Raw genomic sequence first — 17,713 nt, 5'->3', positions numbered from 1 at the left:
AACCCTGCAAAACAAAATTTTTAAAAAAGTATTTGCTTGCCGGGCGGTGGTGGTGCTCGCCTTTGATCCCAGTACTTGGGAGGCAGAGGCAGGCAGATCTTTGTGAGTTCGAGGCCAGCCTGGTGGTCTACAGAGCGAGATCCAGGAAAGGCACAAAGCTACACAGAGAAACCCTGTCTTGAAAAACAAAAAACAAAAAAAAAAGTATTTGCTTTTGCAAAAGGCTGCAGTTCTGAGACAACTCACTACACCTGTAACTCTAGCTCCAAGGAATTGAGTGTCTCCTGGCCTTCACAGGCACTGTTCTATGTACAAACTTACAGAGAGCCACACACACATAGTTAAAAGAAAATCTAAAAACCAAAGCTGCTAACAGCCACTTTCAATCAGCAAGGGAAACAGTGAAAGGCCAACCAAGTCCTGGCCACAGACTCAGTTCTGAGCCTTTCAGGTTTTCAAGTTAGAGCACTTAGAGCTGTGTGTAAAGCTTATATAAAGCTCATAGGTACAACAGTACTTAATGTGGAGGGACCTAGGTTTGATTCCTAGCATTAGGAAGTTAAAATATAGAGCAATAATACCAGTTTGGGGAGGATAGAATAATCCCTTCAGTGTGTGAACATGCCTGAACTGTGTTCTGTGTCACACAGCATCTATCTGTGTCCAGGGCTGCTCTATCTGGGCAGCATCTGTTCGGGAGCAGTTACCCATGGGAACAGAGACCTAACAGTACCACTCACTCTTATCTCAGCACTTGGGAGCTGGAAACAGGAGTTTAAGGTCATTCACCTCTACATAGTGAGTTCAGGGTCTGCCTAAGCTACTTGAAACCCTGTCTCAAAACAAGAAAGAAACCAAAACTACAGCCACACTTTGAGCCATAGGCCATGTAGGACCTGTCACCTGACTGGACGGTAGGCCTGATGAGTACTCCTACTTCCTGCCCTGCTAAGGAAAGAAAACAATGAAGAGAGCCTTACCAGAAGTAAGCTCCACTCCCAAAGAACCCCACACTAGAATCAAAATTCAGAAGACTCCAGTAGCTCAAGAAGGGGAAAGGTTTATTAGATATCTCCAGGACAGGACCAGCAGAGGCTGGGCTCAGTTCTCAGTCATGAAGGCAGCAGAGACCTGCCTGAGTGTCATCTCTCCTGATGGAAACGTTCTGTGCTCACAGAAGCCATCAGCTCCTGCAGGGCGAAGCTCCAGATGCAAACTTAAGAAGGTGGGATGGATGGGTTTTCCTGCTTTCCCACGGTCCGCTCTCAATAGCCAAACTTAAGAGGAAAGGAGAGGGAGCAGGGGCCTGGCAGCTCTCTCCTAACACTTCAGATGAGTGTCCTCTTTATTTATAAACAAGACAGAAATCAAAGCAGCATTAATTTAGGGGAACCGAAGTTAACGAAAACACAAGAAAAACATATCAGGACAAGGAGTGTGAGCATCCAGGAGTGAAGTGTGCAGAACCAGTGTTCAGGTGTCCTACATGGTGAAGCATCTCCGCAGCTGTAGAGGCCCTTCCATCATCCCACTAGGTTGACAGCCAGGCAGCAGAGGGGATACTAGTGACTTCAGGACTTCAGGCCCTGCCTGGCCACTGGTGGAGGAAGTCCCATGAATTTGCTCCAGTCAAACTCCCGATTTCTTTATCAGCATGAAGCTTTAACTCTCCTGTCCAAAGTCCTCAGAGAATTTCTTTACTTTCAGGAGGTCGTCTGCATTCACTGTGGGCCGGGTAGTGGCTAAAGACCGGAGCATGTCTGACTGCAGAGACACAAGCATGCAGCTGAAAAGAGCTGACTGCAGGTCCTCAGCGCCTCTTCTCTAGTCGTGCTGTCTAGATTGGCCTGCCTCAGGTCACCCCCAGTGCAGACTGCATATCATCTGAAAGACGACTTCTTCACCCCGTAACTCCTCCCTTCCTTCCCATCAGCAGCTTCCGTTACTGTGTTCACCCCTGTGCAGAAGCTGCCGGCAGAGAACAGTACCACAACTGACAGAATTAGAACCCTAGACTGCTCGGGTCAGACCCAGGTGAGAAGACTTTCACTGGCTCCCTCTGGACTTCCTCTGCCTCTTAAAGGTTTCCAGAGTCTCAGCAAAAACCTCAGCTACCCACAACCCCAAAGGCTTCATACTCTCTGGGAGGACTATGAGCCAGAACAAGAGGAAGACACTCAATTTTACTCTCAGGCTCAGATTCCCAGTTTTCTGGACTTTCTGGTTCTCTCCCAGTGGGTCACTTACCATGCAGACCACAGGCTCTAAGAGTTTATCACCAGGGACATCCATCCAAGTCATTTCTATGGCCCCTGGGTCCCCTGGAGAACATGGGGTCAGAAGATCATCAATCATGACGCTAGGGTTGGTGCGGGAAGGTCCACAGACCTGAAACCAAGCAGAGATTGTCAGGCTGGTGTGGCTATCCCTGGTAGTAGTGTACATCAGGACCTAAGGATAGCCTGAAGGCAACACTAGGGTTTCTAGGTCATCAAGGCTGGAGGAGGGCAAAGCTCCTTAAGAACTCAGGCCTGAGGTCTGAAAGATGGCTGGCTCAGTGGGTAAAGGCACTTGCCATGCAAACCTGACAGCTGAGTTCCATCTGTGGAACCATGTGAAAGTTGAAGAGAGCCAAGTTCAAACTTGTCCTTTACCTCCAAAACATATCATGGCACCCATGCATACTGCCCCCACCCCCACAGCAGAATTTAAAACAAAACAAATAAGAACCCTCTGGAGGGGCTGGAGAGATGGCTCAGAGGTTAAGAGCACTGACTACTCTTCCAGAGGACCTGGGTTCAATTCCCAGCACCCACATGGCAGCTAATAACTGTAACTCTAAGATCTGACACTTCACACAGACATATATGTATGCAAAACACCAATGCACATAACATAATAAAAATCAATAAATTAAAAAGAACCCTCGGGTGGCAAACACCTATGATCCCGGCACTTAGGAGGTACGGGCAGGATGGATATCTGAGTTTAGGCCATCTCCAACTACAGGGGGAGTTTGATGCTGGCCTGGACCAATTGACACTGTCTCAGACAAATGAATTCCAGCTAGTGAGATGGTAAAGGCATCTGTAAGCCAGCCTGATGATCTGAGTTTGATCTCCCAGATCTATATGGAAGGAAAGAACCAACTGAAAGTTATCCTTCCACCTCTATGTGTGCGCACACAAAACAACGAAGAGCAACCAATAAACACAGGCCAAGAAGTCCAAGTGGGTGGTTCTGGTTTTAGAGGTGCATGGACATGCTCTTCTAGCTGCTGGTCTTTAGAATCTACCTGTAGCCCCAAATGTCTCATCTTCCTCAATAATGCCACCAAGATTCAGCCCCATAAATGTAGTTGCAGCAAAAATGTTCCTCCTGCAATGGGGAAATACCCCAACACCCCAAGGCTACTTTCCCCATTCCCAAGAACTGGCTCTGGTCACTACAGTGTGTCTTTTCTTAACAGAGCAACCCATTCACCCCTCCAAACTTCTGGTACTCCTAGTGTCTCCAACTATTGCTAAAGAAGAATCAGCATTTCTTGTTGGGTGTCTTCATGACTGCCTTCCCTACACCCAGGACAGTGCTGGCACACAGCAGGAGCCACAGCAGACACACAATAAAGATGTGCCTGCAGGAGTGGGCAGGCCCTTCCACCTGCTGTGGCTGGCACTTGGCAAGTGTCTGGTTTGTGTGCCCTGCCCTCCAGCATGGTGCTGCCTGCTGTATTCTGTCTCCCACAGCTGAAGAGCACTATTTTCCAGCAGCAGCTGCAGGGGGGCGTGTGGATGGCACAGCTCCAGTCCTACAGCAAAAGGGGTACATAGTATCTACCTTTGGGGCCGGATGGTGGCAGTGCACATCTGTAATCCCAGCACTCAGGAGGCAGAGGCAAGCAGATCTCTGTGAATGTAAAGCCAGCCTGGTCTACAGAGTGAGTTCTAGGACAGCCAGAGCTACAGAGAGAAAACCTGTCTCAAAAGAAAAAAAAAAAAAATCTACCCTTGGTTCTCTCATAGAGAATGTACCTTTAGCAGTCAGGAAGCTAGTAAAAAACAAACAAACAAACAAACAAACAAAAAAACCAGAGGCCACTCCCACCTCCTGACTGGTGACACTGCCTAACCACTGCTGCCACCCACCTTCTTGAAGTGTGTTGCTGACTGGACTTTTCTAACAGGCTGCATGAGAGAGTCCCGCACGATGATGCTGATATCTGCTCCTGAGTAGCCTTCTGTCTTTCGGGCCAGCTCGTGGATATTAGCATCAGTGAGGTTATGAGGTGTGCTTCCCAGATGTAATCGAAACATCTGGGCACGGGCCGCTTCCTCTGGCAATGGGATATAAATTCGCTTTTCAAACCTGGAGAGATAGATGCATATCAATCAAGAGCTGGTCACAGAATGATGTGAAGGGAAAAGACAGCATGCATATTAAAATGAGTGACTGAGGTCCAATACCCAACTTTGCCAAGGGCTCTGCTTGACACGCAGACATGGGAGGATTCCAGAGAAACGGGGACGGACAGCTAGTAGCAAAATGACCATTGCTAGACAAAGATACCAGCCTAAGCTCCCAGTTTAGACTCACCTCCTCCTAATGGCTGAATCCAACACCCAGGGTATGTTTGTGGCACCAAGAACAAGAGTCCCATCATTGTTATTTCCCACTCCTGTGGAGAATGGAAGACAAAGAAGCAATAACTGAAGATGCCTGCAGAGGCAGCCGGAACCCATGGAAACTAACCACGTCTTGGGGCTTCCCTGGGTAGAGACCGACAGCACCACCCGCTCTGGGTGGCAAAGGCCTGAGAACACTCTCTTTGATGCAAGCCCACATAAGGCTGGCAGAGATGGCATCACAAGTGCCTCTCCTCTATCGTGCCCAGTGCAGCCACATAATGGAGCCCTGGGTTGCCTTGAGGAGGAAGACAGCCCAGGAATGACAAGGTGCCAGCACACACCCTGCATCTGGACCAAGAACTCCGTTTTGATCCTTCGGGCAGCCTCGCTCTCATTTTCATTCCGTGAGCCACAGAGGGAGTCCACCTCATCAATGAAGATGATGGAAGGCTTGTGTTGCCTGGCCAACTCAAACAGGTTCTTGACTAGCCTGTGAGAGTGAGAAAGGGGTCAGGACCTGGACACCCACAAACGTGCCCACCCTGAGACCCAGTCATTACATCCAGTGCCTCTCCCACAGGGAGGCTGAAAATGCTAACAGGGAAAAGAGGGCAGACAAGTCCTCCAACAGTAGTGAACCAAGAACTTGCTGTGGTTCTTGCTTGGCCTCAAGTCCTGGGAGCTCCATTCACTAGCTCCTTTCCTTTTCTCTGAGCCTCAGTTAATATCAAAGAATGGTGGTCAACTTGAGGAATAAGCTAAAGCCATAAAGGGCCCCAAAGAGGCACACAACTGCAACTGACTCTGTAGGCTTGGTGGCACATGTCCGTAACCCCACCACTTCGGAGGCAGTACTAGGAGAATCAGGTGTTCAAGGCCAGCCTCTGCTACTGAAGGAGTTTGTGACTAGCCTGGGGTACATAAGACCCTGTCTCACAAAACCAAAGAGAAAGCAAACAGAACGATATGTACTCACAACAGGTTGCTTTCTCTTTCCCTTTTCTTTTTCTTTTTGGTTTGGTTTTTCAAGACAGGGTTTCTCTGTGTAGTACTGGCCGTCCTGGAACTCACTCTGTAGCCCAGGCTGGCCTCACACTCAGGGATTCTCCTGCCTCTGAGTGCTGGGATTACAGGGTGCTTCATCTTTTCCCAGTTCCCTGACATGTGTGTATCAGGACAGCATCTCAGGAAGTAAGCTTGTTCTCCTGACTACTCTCTCTGGTCATCTGATGGCAGCCTCTCTGGGAAGTGATTTCCAGGGCCAGGAAGCTGGACTACAGCAGCTGCCACAGCGCAGCTGACGGCTGACTTACTTCTCACTCTCCCCCAACCACTTAGACATCAGATCCGAGGAGGATACAGAGAAGAAGGTGGAGTTGTTGGCTTCTGTTGCCACGGCTTTGGCCAGGTAGGACTTGCCTGTGCCTGGGGGCCCAAAAAGCAATATACCTCGCCAAGGGGTACGCTTGCCTGTAATACAGAATGAACACAAGTCAGCTCTTTCCTGACTGAGAGAAGTTGAAAAGTTGAAGGCAGAGCAGGAGAAGCCATCACAGGAGGCAGAACACTTGCCTACAAGCATGAAGACTACAGTGCAGCTCCCCAGCACCCAGGAAAATACCAGGCAAGGGTGGTGGCCTGCCTGTCACCCCAGTACTCAGAAAGCAGAGTGAGGGAGTCCCTAGAGTAAGCTGCTAGAGTAGCTGAATCATTGCGTAAAGATCTTGCCTCAGTATATAAGGTGGAGAGCAGCTGAGGAGGACACTTGACGTCCTCCTCTGACCTCCATATACATGTCCACACACATGCATCCCCACATAGGGAGCATTTATATATAATTATGCATGAACATACCACACATACACAATAAATAAATAAAAAGTTGTGGGGTTGGAGAGATGGCTCAGCAGTTAATAGCACTGGATGTTCTTCCAGAGAATTTAGGCTTGGTCCCAGCACCCACATGGCAGTTCACAACTGTAACTCTAGTTCCAGGGGATCCAACACCCTCTTCTGGCCTTCAAGGGAACTGCATGAATATGGTGCACAGACATACATGCAGGTAAAACACCAATACATATAAAATAAAACCAATCTCAAAACAAAGTTATTCCCCGGGTGGTGGTGGCTCATGCCTTTAATCCCAGCACTTGGCAGGCAGATCTCTGTGGATTCAAGGCCAGCCTGATGTACAGAGTGAGTTCCAGGACAGCTAAGGATACACAGAGAATCCTGTCTTGAAAAAACAAAAACAAAAATTAACAACAAAGTTATAAAATTTATATAAGTATATTAAATGAAAGGCCCTTAGTCACTGTCAAAACAGAAAAAGAAACTTCTGTAAAAACACTGATTTTAAAAGTAAAGAGAACCAAACACCTGTTGCGAGCTCACACCTCATCTTCTTAATGACCCCCATGTCCTTAACAAGAATACTGGCCAGCACTGGTTCTTGACCCTGCCTGCTCACTGAGATGGTCTATTCAAAGTTCAAGTCTCCTGTATCTCAAATGGACCTAGAACTCATGCTGTAGTCAAGAATGACCCTGAACTTCAGATCATCCTGCCTGCCAAGTACTGAGATCACAGGGCTGTTATACCAGCACATCCAATTTATGTGGTGCTAAGGATCAAACCCACGGCTTTACAAATGTCAGAAAAACTACAAATCAAGCTGGATTCTTAGCCCACAAAAACTTTTTTTGTTTATTTGGTTGGTTTTTTGTTTTTGTTTTTCGAGACAGGGTTTCTCTGTGTAATAGCCCTGGCTGTCCTGGAACTCCTTTGTGGACCAGGCCGGCCTGGAATTCACAGAGATCCACACAAAAACGTTTTTGATGCTGGCAAGACACCAGGGAATTAGGGTCAGGGTAGTGGGAGAGTGCTTGCCTAGGTCCTAGGTTCCATCCCAGCGAGGACAGACACAACATACAAGGCCAGGGCCTACCCTCTGTGAGCTGTCTGCTGAGGACACGAGGCCACCTACCATCTGTTCTGGGACACTTGGGGTGGAACCCCAAGCTAGATTCCTCAAGCTGACAGTTTTATACCTGGGCTAGTGACTACATCCTTTTGTTTGTTTGGTTTGGTTTTTCAAGAAGGGTTTCTCTGTGTTATTTTGGCTATTGTAGAACTTGCTCTGTAGACCAGGCTGGCCTCGAACTCACAGAGATCTGCCTGCCTCTGCCTCCCAAGTGCTGGGATTAAAGGCACGCTCCATCTTCCCTCCTACCTGTGAATAAGTGTGGGAATTTAATTGGCAAAATGACAGCTTCTTTGAGAGCCTCTTTCGCCCCCTCGAGTCCGGCCACATCATTCCACCGTATGTTGGGCTTCTCCATCACAACAGCACCTGCAAGAAGGCCCAGACTGACCCATGAGCACAAGTGGACCCCAAAGAGGACCCCTGACACTCCCCTATTGCCATGGACCTCAGGCCTCTTACCCATCAACTGCTCTTGTAATTTCTTTTTCTCTGGATTATCCCCTTCGCTGTCACTGTCGCTACTAAGAAAGGAAACAGAAGATCAATTTGGTCCTCCATTCTGAGACTCTGGAAGGTGACTCTGGAAGGCTAGGTGTGTGTGTGTGTGTGTGTGTGTGTGTGTGTGTGTGTGTGTTCCCAATTCAGCCCTGGTGAGGGACGAGCAAGCAGAGATCTCTGAATGTGAGGACCACACTCCTCTAGGAAACACTCATATGCCATCCTTGCTTTTTCATTAAAGAAATAAGGAAAGAGGCAGCCGCCTCTTCCTAAGGGCTGGTGAGTGAAGTGGGCTTCGGCTGGACTTTAAGAACACCGAGGCAAATGGTCAGACTTTTCAGATGGACTCTAAAACAGACAACAAGAGTTGGGGATTTAGCTCAGTGGTAGAGCGTTTGCCTAGCAAGCACAAGGCCCTGGGTTCAGTCCTCAGCTCAAAAAAAAAGACAACAGACAACATGTAGCTGTGACCCCAGAGAATTCAAAGGGTGGAGAAAACATCAAGTTTAAAAATTAAAATTACTAAGTTTAAAATTACATAGTGAGATATCTCAAAACAAACTAAACAAAAGCATTAAAGGAGAATGTGCTCTCATGCCAACAGCCATCTGCTGCCAGATCTGCATCGCTTATTTCCAGCCTCAGACCCTCCTGCTGACCTATCTCCTGTCTCTTCCTAATCTGTCTGTCACACTCGGGACTCAGACACCGTGGACTGCTTAATGAAAGCAGCTGTTGGTGTTTTGTCAGGAGTACAAGTTCAGGGCAGCATTAGCATCCAGAATGACAACAGCGTGAAATAGGAACATGCACTTGGGGACTCTGGCCCCAGAAGCAGCGTGCTCCAGCACTCACCCCTTGCCCTCACTCTGACTCTCTTTGACTGGCTTCTTGCCATGCTTCTCTTTGCTCCGTAGATAGTCCTTCAGCTTCTCTGCTCGGTCTAGGTACTGCACACACTTGGCTCGGATGCTCTCCTTGGCCTTGTCGCTGTGTGCTTCATCTGCAAAACAGACCCAGTGTGGCCTCCCTGTCCAGTGTGCCTGCCCTCGCTCCCAGGGCACTGCACCGGGCACCCTGAGAGTGACTCACATTTGATGGCGTGGAGGAAGTACTCCACAGCATGCTGGTAGAGCCGGAGCGCCTCCTCGTAGTTCTTGGCTTTGTCCTCCTCTGTGGCTTTTGTTACCAGATCGATGGCTTTCTGGAAAGGCAGAGCATATAGCTCAGTGCTCCCCATGGGATCCAAAGAGCCTCTGGGGTCACAAGCAGCAGAGTGAGACATGATGAGAGTCAGTGCCAGGCCTGTGGCTTTGTTGGTGGTAGGCCATTATGTTGAAAAATGGCTGTCCTTCCCTGGAAGCTTAATGGTCAGAAGCCACCCTTCCTCCATCTGTTCTGGAGCTTGGCAAATGGAAACTGACTAATGTCTAGGGTTGAGACTCCAAGGGCAGGCCCATGGAGCAAGCCCACATTCTATGTCACCACCCCAAGGGAAACATGGACTAGCTCTTGGAGCTCAACAAAGCCAGAAACCACACTTGGCCCAGGGGCCAAAAAGATGCAGCCAGCTAAGAAAGTCCTTTATGGACCTGATCATTTCAATCTAATAAATTTAGAGATAGCTCTAGCCCTCTCTACTGCCCAGATCACTCTGGGCTCAGAAGAGAATTTTCCTGAACTGCTCAACCATACTACAAGCTCCAGGAACAAAAGTGCCAATGGAGGGAACTGCCTTCTGGCTCTCTAAGAACTCTCCCAGTGATGCCTCTGGAGTCTCAAAGGCTCTGCAGGCCCATGCTTCCAGCCGAACTGGAAGCCCTATACAGCCAATTTCAAAACCTGCAGCTTCCCCAATCAGCAAAGCCTGGCCAGAATTCTCCTCCATCTGGTGTGGCACTAGCCGCCTGGCAGGCAGATCCACTGCAGACCCTGCTTCAGCCACAGCAAACAATAACCTCCTGACCAGCTCTTGGCAGGGCCAGGGCATTTGTTTAGTATCCTCATCTGTAAGAAAAGGCACACAGACAGCTCTGTGAGACGGCCAGGCTGGGGTAAGGAGACAGGCTACATGAGAGGAACTCACTAGAATGAAGAACAGGAAAAGTGAGAGTGTGGATAACTGTCACGCTTCGATCCCCACTGTCACACAGTGCATGGCCAGTGCTGAACTATCTTGCAGGTGGACATACTAGTCTCCCCCGGCAGCTCCTTAGAAGTCACAAGACAGTACCTGGTCTTGGTGGCTTCTTTCCTCTACAGTCAACACCCTCAGTTCTTTGGACTTTCCACTCGTATGACTTGCTTGGTCTCCCCTTTTAAAATGGGGGATAGAGGGAAGGATCAGGGCTGGCGAGATGACTCAGTGGGTAAAATCACTAGCTGTGAAAACCTGAAGTCCTGAGTTCAATTCCTAGAACCCATGGAGGAAGGAGACACCTAATTCCTGAGGAGACCCCACACTCAAGGAGAACTTACTACTCCTGAGAGCTGTTCTTCGACCTTCACACAAATAATGTGTAAAATTAAAACATAAGGTAAGAAAGATAGTTCATCAGTTATACCCTACACAAAATAAAACAAAATAAATGGGAAGATGGCTCCATGTTTAAGGTACTTGCAGCTCTTTGTTTTGAGACAGGGTTTCTTATATAGTTCTCACTGGCCTGGAACTCTGACTGTAAATGACCTTGGCCTCTGCCTCCAGAAAGGTGCTAAGATAAAGGTGTGTGCCACCAAGCCTGACGGCGCTTGCTGCTCTTGCAGAGGATGTGGGTTTAAGTCCTAGCACCCATGTGGTAGCTCACAACTATCTGTAACTCCAGTTCTAAAAGACACCTCCTTCTGGACTCTGAGGGCACCAGGCGTGCAAGAGGTACACATATATACATATATACATGCAGGCAAAACACATGTATAAAAATTAAAAAAATAAGCTGGGCGGTGGTGGCACACACCTTTAATCCCAGCACTCGGGAGGCAGAGGCAGGAGATCTCTGTGAGTTCGAGGCCAGCCTGGTCTATCTACAGAGCAAATTCCAGGACAGGCACCAAAACTACACGGAGAAACCCTGTCTTGGAAAAAAAATTACAAAAATAAAGTGGAGGCTCAGAAGAGTGTCTGAGGTTCCTGTCCCCACAGAACAGAACAGGCCTGTCTCATCCCTGCTGACCACTATCAGGACACCTACTGGTGCATGGCATTTTTCTGGCAACCAATGCTGTCGCTCAGTTGAAGGAGATCTTAGTTTCAAAGGAGTGAAACAGCTTCGCATAGCAGGAGGGTGAGGTGACAGATTAAACTGCCACATCTCTAGTAACACCACGGCAAAGGCTGAGATGAAGGAGCAACAAAGGTGTGCTAGCAGGGACTGACAGACTTTGTATGAAAGCCCAGTCAGCAGGTATGTTAGGTTTTGTGGGCCATATAATATCTGCAGCACAAAAGTAGCCACAGACAGTATATAAAAGAATGAGCTGGGATGTCATCCAATAAAACTTTATTTATAGGCTCCAAAATCTGAATTTCAAATTATGTCATGAAAGGCTCCGAGCCATTTAAACAATGTAAAAGATTGTGACAGTAGTTAAGCTGGCCAAGTCAGTCACAGAGAACCACACACTACGAGTCTATTTAAAGAAAATCTCAGCTGGGGTGGTGGTGCACATCTTTAATCCCAGCACTTGTGAGGCTGAGGCTCGCAGATCTCTGAGTTTAAGGCCTGCCTGATCTACAAAGTAAGCTTCAAGTTAGCCAGGGATACACAGAGAAACTTTGTCTCAAAAACAAAACAAAACAAAACAAAACCAAAAAAACCAACCACCACAATTTAAAAAAAAATTCTGCCAGGCAGTGGTGGTGCACACCTTTTATCCCAGCACTCGGGAGGCAGAGCCAGGCAGATCTCTGTGAGTTCGAGGCCAGCCTGGGCTACAGAGCGAGATCCAGGACAGGCACCAAAAACTACACGAAGAAACCCTGTCTCAAAAGAGAAAAAATCGTGGGCCAACAAGATGGCTCAGCAAGTAAAGAAGCTTGCCTGATTTCAGGACAAAGACAAATCAAATGAGCTGGGTGTGGTGGTACACACACAACTTTAAGACCAGGTCTGGAAAGATAAAGGCAGGTAGAGATTTGTGAGTTTGAGGCCAGCCTGGTCTACACAGCAGGTTCCAGCCACAGCTACATACATACTCAGACACTGTCTCAAAACCAAGCTGAAACTGACCTTCCAACTAGCTTTCATAGTGTTCGAAGTTGCTACGTGGGTCCCTGGGGGAGGAAAGACATATATAGCGTCCCTGAAGTCAACCAGCTCACTATAGCTGACCTGCTCGGCAAGCTGTGCTCACTGGTGGCACAGAGGTTATGGGGTACTCAATGTGTTTGGCTTGGACCTGAAACCTGCTCTAGAGTAGGGAATTCAGGACTGGTACTGTAAACCTGCTCAGAAGCACACGGCTCAGGAATCACAGGCCCTAGAGAAGAACCGAACCTATATGCTGCTGTTTTGTTAGATGACATGTTGTTGAACTGTCTTCTAAATATTTATGTTTATATCCATAGATACAACCTAGGCCAGAGAAGCTTCTCTCTGCACAGTGGTTAGAGTTGATGCAGAGACTCTTACCAGAGTTAAGTGTCTACTGAGGGCTCGGCCCTAAGTGGAGCACCTATATCAATACTTGTCCCCAAGGCTAAAGGAAGAACTTCGAAGAGAGGAAGGAAAGAGTGAGCCAGAGGATATGGAGGAGTGCTGTAAAGTGCTGTCTTTGGAATAACGTGGTCACAGCAGCTATGGTTACCTGTACCATTCAGCATTTAAGAAGCACTAACTGGACTCAGCGGGCTATTACTAAAGAAAGGAGAGGAGAGGACGCAGAAGGGGTAGGGGGATGTGTTGGCAGTTTGAGGGGACTGAGGAAGGGGTTGGGGGCTCCTGGTGGGAGCTGGAAGTGCACAGGACCAAGATGCATTGTTTACATATATGAAATGCCAAAGAATAAAGGAAATTCCAGAAGAAAAAACAATAAAGAAAGAAACAAAACTGCTTACTACCAAGCCTGACAACCTGAGTTCAACATCGGCGAGAACCAACTCCTGAAAGTTTTCCTCTGACCTCACCACACAGGCAGTGGAATGGGAATGGGTGTGCTGGCACTGGCATACTAGAACACATATACACACCACACAGACACACATAATAATAACATAAATAAAGTGTCTAAAATAGGCTACCCCACAGACAGAGTGTGCTACATGGGACAGAATGGCTGGGAACTATGGCTGATGGCATAGTTTTTTGGTGATGATACAAACCTCTAAAAGCACTAAATGGTACACTTTAAATGAGTGTACTGAATAGCACAAGGACTCCATCTACTAAAACTGTTTCAAAAAAGCCATACAAAAAAAATCCCATTCTTGATTCATAGGTAGTGCTAACACTAGCCAGACAGGTGGGATGGGGCTCAAGTTGGCGTAATCCCTAGTAAACAAACAGATAAGAATTCTGGAGGTGGATGGTGGGTTCTGGCTCTGGATTCCATCTAGTTCCAAACCTTATACTCCAACTGATTCCCACTACTGTATTTCCATCTGGAGCAACCATTCCAATCCCCCTCTCCAACAGGTATGTGGAAGCCACCCACTCTTTGATGCTCCGAGTAAAGTCCCTTCCTTCATGAAGTATTGCTTGGTTCCACCTAAGCGCTGACTTTTATTTATAAAGGCTTACCGAGCACATGATGTGCTGAACCTATGTTACAAACGCTTTCCCTTGAATTATTCAGTCTCGGGCCGTCTGACAACCACCCTACAAGGGCACTGCCCATTTTACTGATGAGGAAACCAACATTCCAAGATCAAAAACCTAGGCATGCTAGTGAGTGGCAGGGCTGGGATTTAAACCCAAGCCTGAGGCCTGAACGTGTTTACGCTGACAGCTTTAGAATGAGCCCTTCCTTCATTCGGGCGGCGCCACCCCAGCATCGCCCTGCACGATCTAGGGAATGAATGAAGGGTGGCTGGCCGAGAAACCGGGGGGGGGGGGGGGGGGGGCTCGCTGGCAGAAGGTCAGGGGGCAGCAGGGCGCGTTGCAGGAGCGAGTGAGCGGCGTTCCCGGAGCGACCTGCCGGACCCGGGCGCGCTCGGGGGGAGGCGGCGCCGCTGCACGGCGGCAGTTCAGCCCCGCCTGCGGGTAGCGAGATCGGGGCCACGCCGGTTCGGCCTGGGCCGGGGCCCGGTGGAGACATCCCTTGGGCTCCGAGCGTGGGAGAGGCGGCAGCACAGGTGGGACGGGGCGGCCCTATCGGGACCGCCGGACCGAGCTCCGAGGAGGCCGCCGCCCGCCCGCTCAGCGGCCCGCAGGCCCTGCCGCCTTGGGCCTCCGCGGTCGCGCCGCGCCCAAGTACCTGGAGGGTTGACGTTGTCATTTCATCTCCTGGGTCCGCCCCACTCCCCGCGGCGCTGCTTGCGGCCTCGGTCCGGCCCGGAGGAGCCGAGGTGGTGGGTCCGGCGCTAGGAGCCCGGAGAGTCGGCGTTCGGCGCGGGCACGACGGCCACTAGCAGCCGGAGCCTAGTCCAAGGGTGAGCGAGGAGGTTGGCCCAGAGCGGCCCAGCCCGAGCTACACGGCTGCCACCCAGCGGCCATGGCCCGGAACTGCAGGCATCTCTCCTCCAAGAGGGGAGGGGCCTGTCGGGGGCGGGACCTGGTGGGATCCGGGTGAGGGGCGAGGCCTAGTGAGACCTTAAGTAGGAGGCGGGGCCTAGCGAGGGTGAGGATGGAGGGGGCGGGGAAGGGAGGAAACCTGGAGGAGGGGTGGGGCCGGAAGGGGCGTGGCCTGGTGATCCGGGTGAGGGGCGGGGCCTGGTGGGATCCGGGTGAGGGGCGGGGCCGGACAAGGGCACTGCTGGGACCAGCAGAGTGCTTGCTTGTAAGGGCGGGAGTCGGACGGGACAGAGCAGGGCAGGGCTTGGAGGACTGGGAATGAGGGAGAATCAGGATCCGAATTGAGTTAATATCACCAGAAAAGTAAATCTAACTTCCTGGAGCTGTGTTTTCTGGCTATTAAATAGGTTATGATAATATAATGATATATTAGCATTTACCTCTTAGCTTAACTAGTGTACACTCAATGAATGCTACACTGTGATTCTATCCCTGGTAACTGTTCCGCTACAATGACTCCGCCAATTTTGTGATAGTTTTTAATTTTGTTTATTTTTTGTCTTGTTTTTCGAGACAAAGTTTCCCTGCTTAGCCCTGGCTGTCATGGAACTCACTCTGTAGACCAGGCTGGCCACTTGCCTTTGCCTCCGAGTGCTGGGATTGAAGGCATGCACCATCACTGCCAGGTTTGTGCTAGGTTTTTTGTTTGTTTGGTTTTGGTTTTTCGAGACGGTTTCTCTGTAGCTTTGGAGCCTGTCCTGGACTAGCTCTGTAGACCAGGCTGGCCTCGAACTCACAGAGATCCGCCTGCCTCTGCCTCCCGAGTGCTGGGATTACAGGTGTGCGCCACCACGTGCTAGTTTTTAAATGTTAACTTTTCTGGCCAGAGATATGGCTCAACAGGTAAAAGAGCTTGTGCACAGGCCTAATGATCTAAAACCGTCTCCAGTTCCCACCAGACTGGAAGGAAAGAACTGACTTCTTAGATTTGTCTTCTAATCTCCACACTCCTCGCCCACCCAACTAACTAACTAAATGTACATTTTTATTTCAAAACGTTAACCTTTCTACCTTTCTCTTAGGAAACTGGTATTTTGTTCATTTTGTTTTTGTGGTACTTGTAATTAAACTCGGGGCCTCTCTCAGCAATGTAGCTTTGTGCCTTTCCTGGAACTCACTTTGGAGACCAGGCTGGCTTCGAACTCACAGAGATCCGCTGGCTCTGCCTCCCGAGTGCTAGGATTACAGGCGTGGGCCACCACCGCCCGGCTGAAAAGTTCTTTCTTTCTTCTCTCTCTCTCTCTTTTTTCCCCCAGGCACATTCCTTTTTTTTTTTTTTAAGATGTATATATTTATTTATATATTTATTATGTATACAATGTTCTGCCTGCTTATATGCCTGCAGGCCAGAAGAGGGCACCAGATCTCATTACAGATGGTTGTAAGCCACCATGTGGGTGCTGGGATTGAACTCAAGACCTCTGGAAGAGCAGCCAGAGCTCTTAACCTCTGAGCCATCTCTCCAGCCAGCCCCCCCACCCCCACCCCCACCAAGGCACATTCTTATGGTGCCAAGTATGGTCTCCTCAAATTCAGTAGAAAGCTGAGGATGACCTTGAATTTCTGAACCTCCTGCCTCTATCTCCCACACCTGCTGTCATATATATGTGGGGTGGGGGGGCACTATGCCCAGCTTTTTTTGTTTTTTTTTTTCCCCCAGACAGGGGCTCTCTCTGTCAGTCCAAAGGAAACTTCATTTCCCAAAATTCTGGCAGTTAGACAAAAGCCAGCATTCCTCAAGAACTTGCAAAGTTGGTTCCTCTCTTCCAAAAGAGACATTTCCCTTGTCATCATCAGAGGGGCAAATGGTTATCTATGGTGTCTATCCGCATAAAGTGCATACTGGTATGCAGGCCCTCTCCTCCCTTCCACTTCTCCAGCTCATGGGCTTCCCTCCCACAGCTACTCATTTCTCCTGATTTCGGCTGTGTGCCCTCTTGGCCCCTCTCTGCTCTGCTCCTGCTTCTCTCCTAGCCAGGTCCAGTCTGCTGGCCATGTTCAATCTACTTCTTTCTCTCTGCTCTGGATTCTCCCAGATGCATTTGGCTGTTCTCTCCCTCATAGCTACAATACAAACCTTCCCCATGACCATATCATGGTGGCACACACTTTTAATCCTAGCACCGAGGAGCCAGAGGCAGGAGGATCTCTGTGAGTTCGAGGCCATCCTGGTCTACATAGCAAGCTCCAAGACCAACAGAACTACGTAGAGAGGCCCTGTTTTACATTGTGTGTGTGTGTGTGTCTGTCTGTCTGTCTGTCTGTGTGCCTGTGTGTAGGACAGTGGAGTCAGTTCCCTTCTTCCACCTATAGATCCTGGGGATCAGACTAAGGTTGGCAGGCTTCGTGGCAATCACCTTTATCTGATGTGCCATCTTGCCTGTCCAAAACTATTGTTTTTTTTGTTTTTGTTTTTGTTTTTCTAAAACAGGGTCTGTGGTCCAGGTTTGTCCTTGATCTTTCTATGTAGCTAAAAATGTCGTGGAACCTGAAAAAGCCAGGCCAGGGGCTGAAGAGATGTCCTAGTGTTGAAGAATAATGGCTGTTCTTCCAGAGACACTGACTCACCCACATGGCAGCTAACAACGGTCTATAACTACACTTCCAGAGGATCCAAGACCACCTTCTGGCCTCTGTGGGCATCAGGCACACAGACATGAATGCAGGCAAAACACTCATACACAAAAATAAAATATTTTTTAAATTATTAAAAAGAAAAGAAAAGGTAAGGCTATCTTTTTTCTTTCTTCTTTTCTTCTTTCTCCTCCTCCTCCTCCTTCTGGCCTGGAGCTCCTAATATAGCTGAGAATGACCTTGAATTCCGGATCCTCCTGCCACCGTCTCCCAGATTTGTCTGGATCACACCACCACAC

At 49.1% G+C, this 17,713-nt stretch overlaps 1 protein-coding gene across 1 annotated transcript; it reads right to left on the bottom strand.

Moving 5' to 3' along the window:
- Positions 1 to 1,043: 1,043 nt before the first annotated feature.
- Vps4a (vacuolar protein sorting 4 homolog A) lies at positions 1,044 to 14,756 on the bottom strand. Its single transcript, XM_036188101.1, has 11 exons — positions 14,524 to 14,756; positions 9,202 to 9,313; positions 8,965 to 9,112; positions 8,071 to 8,132; positions 7,858 to 7,977; positions 5,939 to 6,095; positions 4,967 to 5,115; positions 4,594 to 4,675; positions 4,146 to 4,365; positions 2,248 to 2,388; positions 1,044 to 1,764 (listed from the first exon to the last, which is right to left on the bottom strand). Exons 1-11 carry the CDS (start codon positions 14,542 to 14,544, stop codon positions 1,663 to 1,665), a joined length of 1,314 nt encoding a protein of 437 aa, XP_036043994.1. The 5' UTR covers positions 14,545 to 14,756; the 3' UTR covers positions 1,044 to 1,662.
- Positions 14,757 to 17,713: the final 2,957 nt, after the last annotated feature.

This window comes from Onychomys torridus, chromosome 5 (assembly GCF_903995425.1).
Source record: "Onychomys torridus chromosome 5, mOncTor1.1, whole genome shotgun sequence".
NCBI lineage: Eukaryota > Metazoa > Chordata > Mammalia > Rodentia > Cricetidae > Onychomys > Onychomys torridus.
Note: the sequence above shows the minus strand (reverse complement) of the source record. Positions and strands in the feature narration are given on the sequence as shown.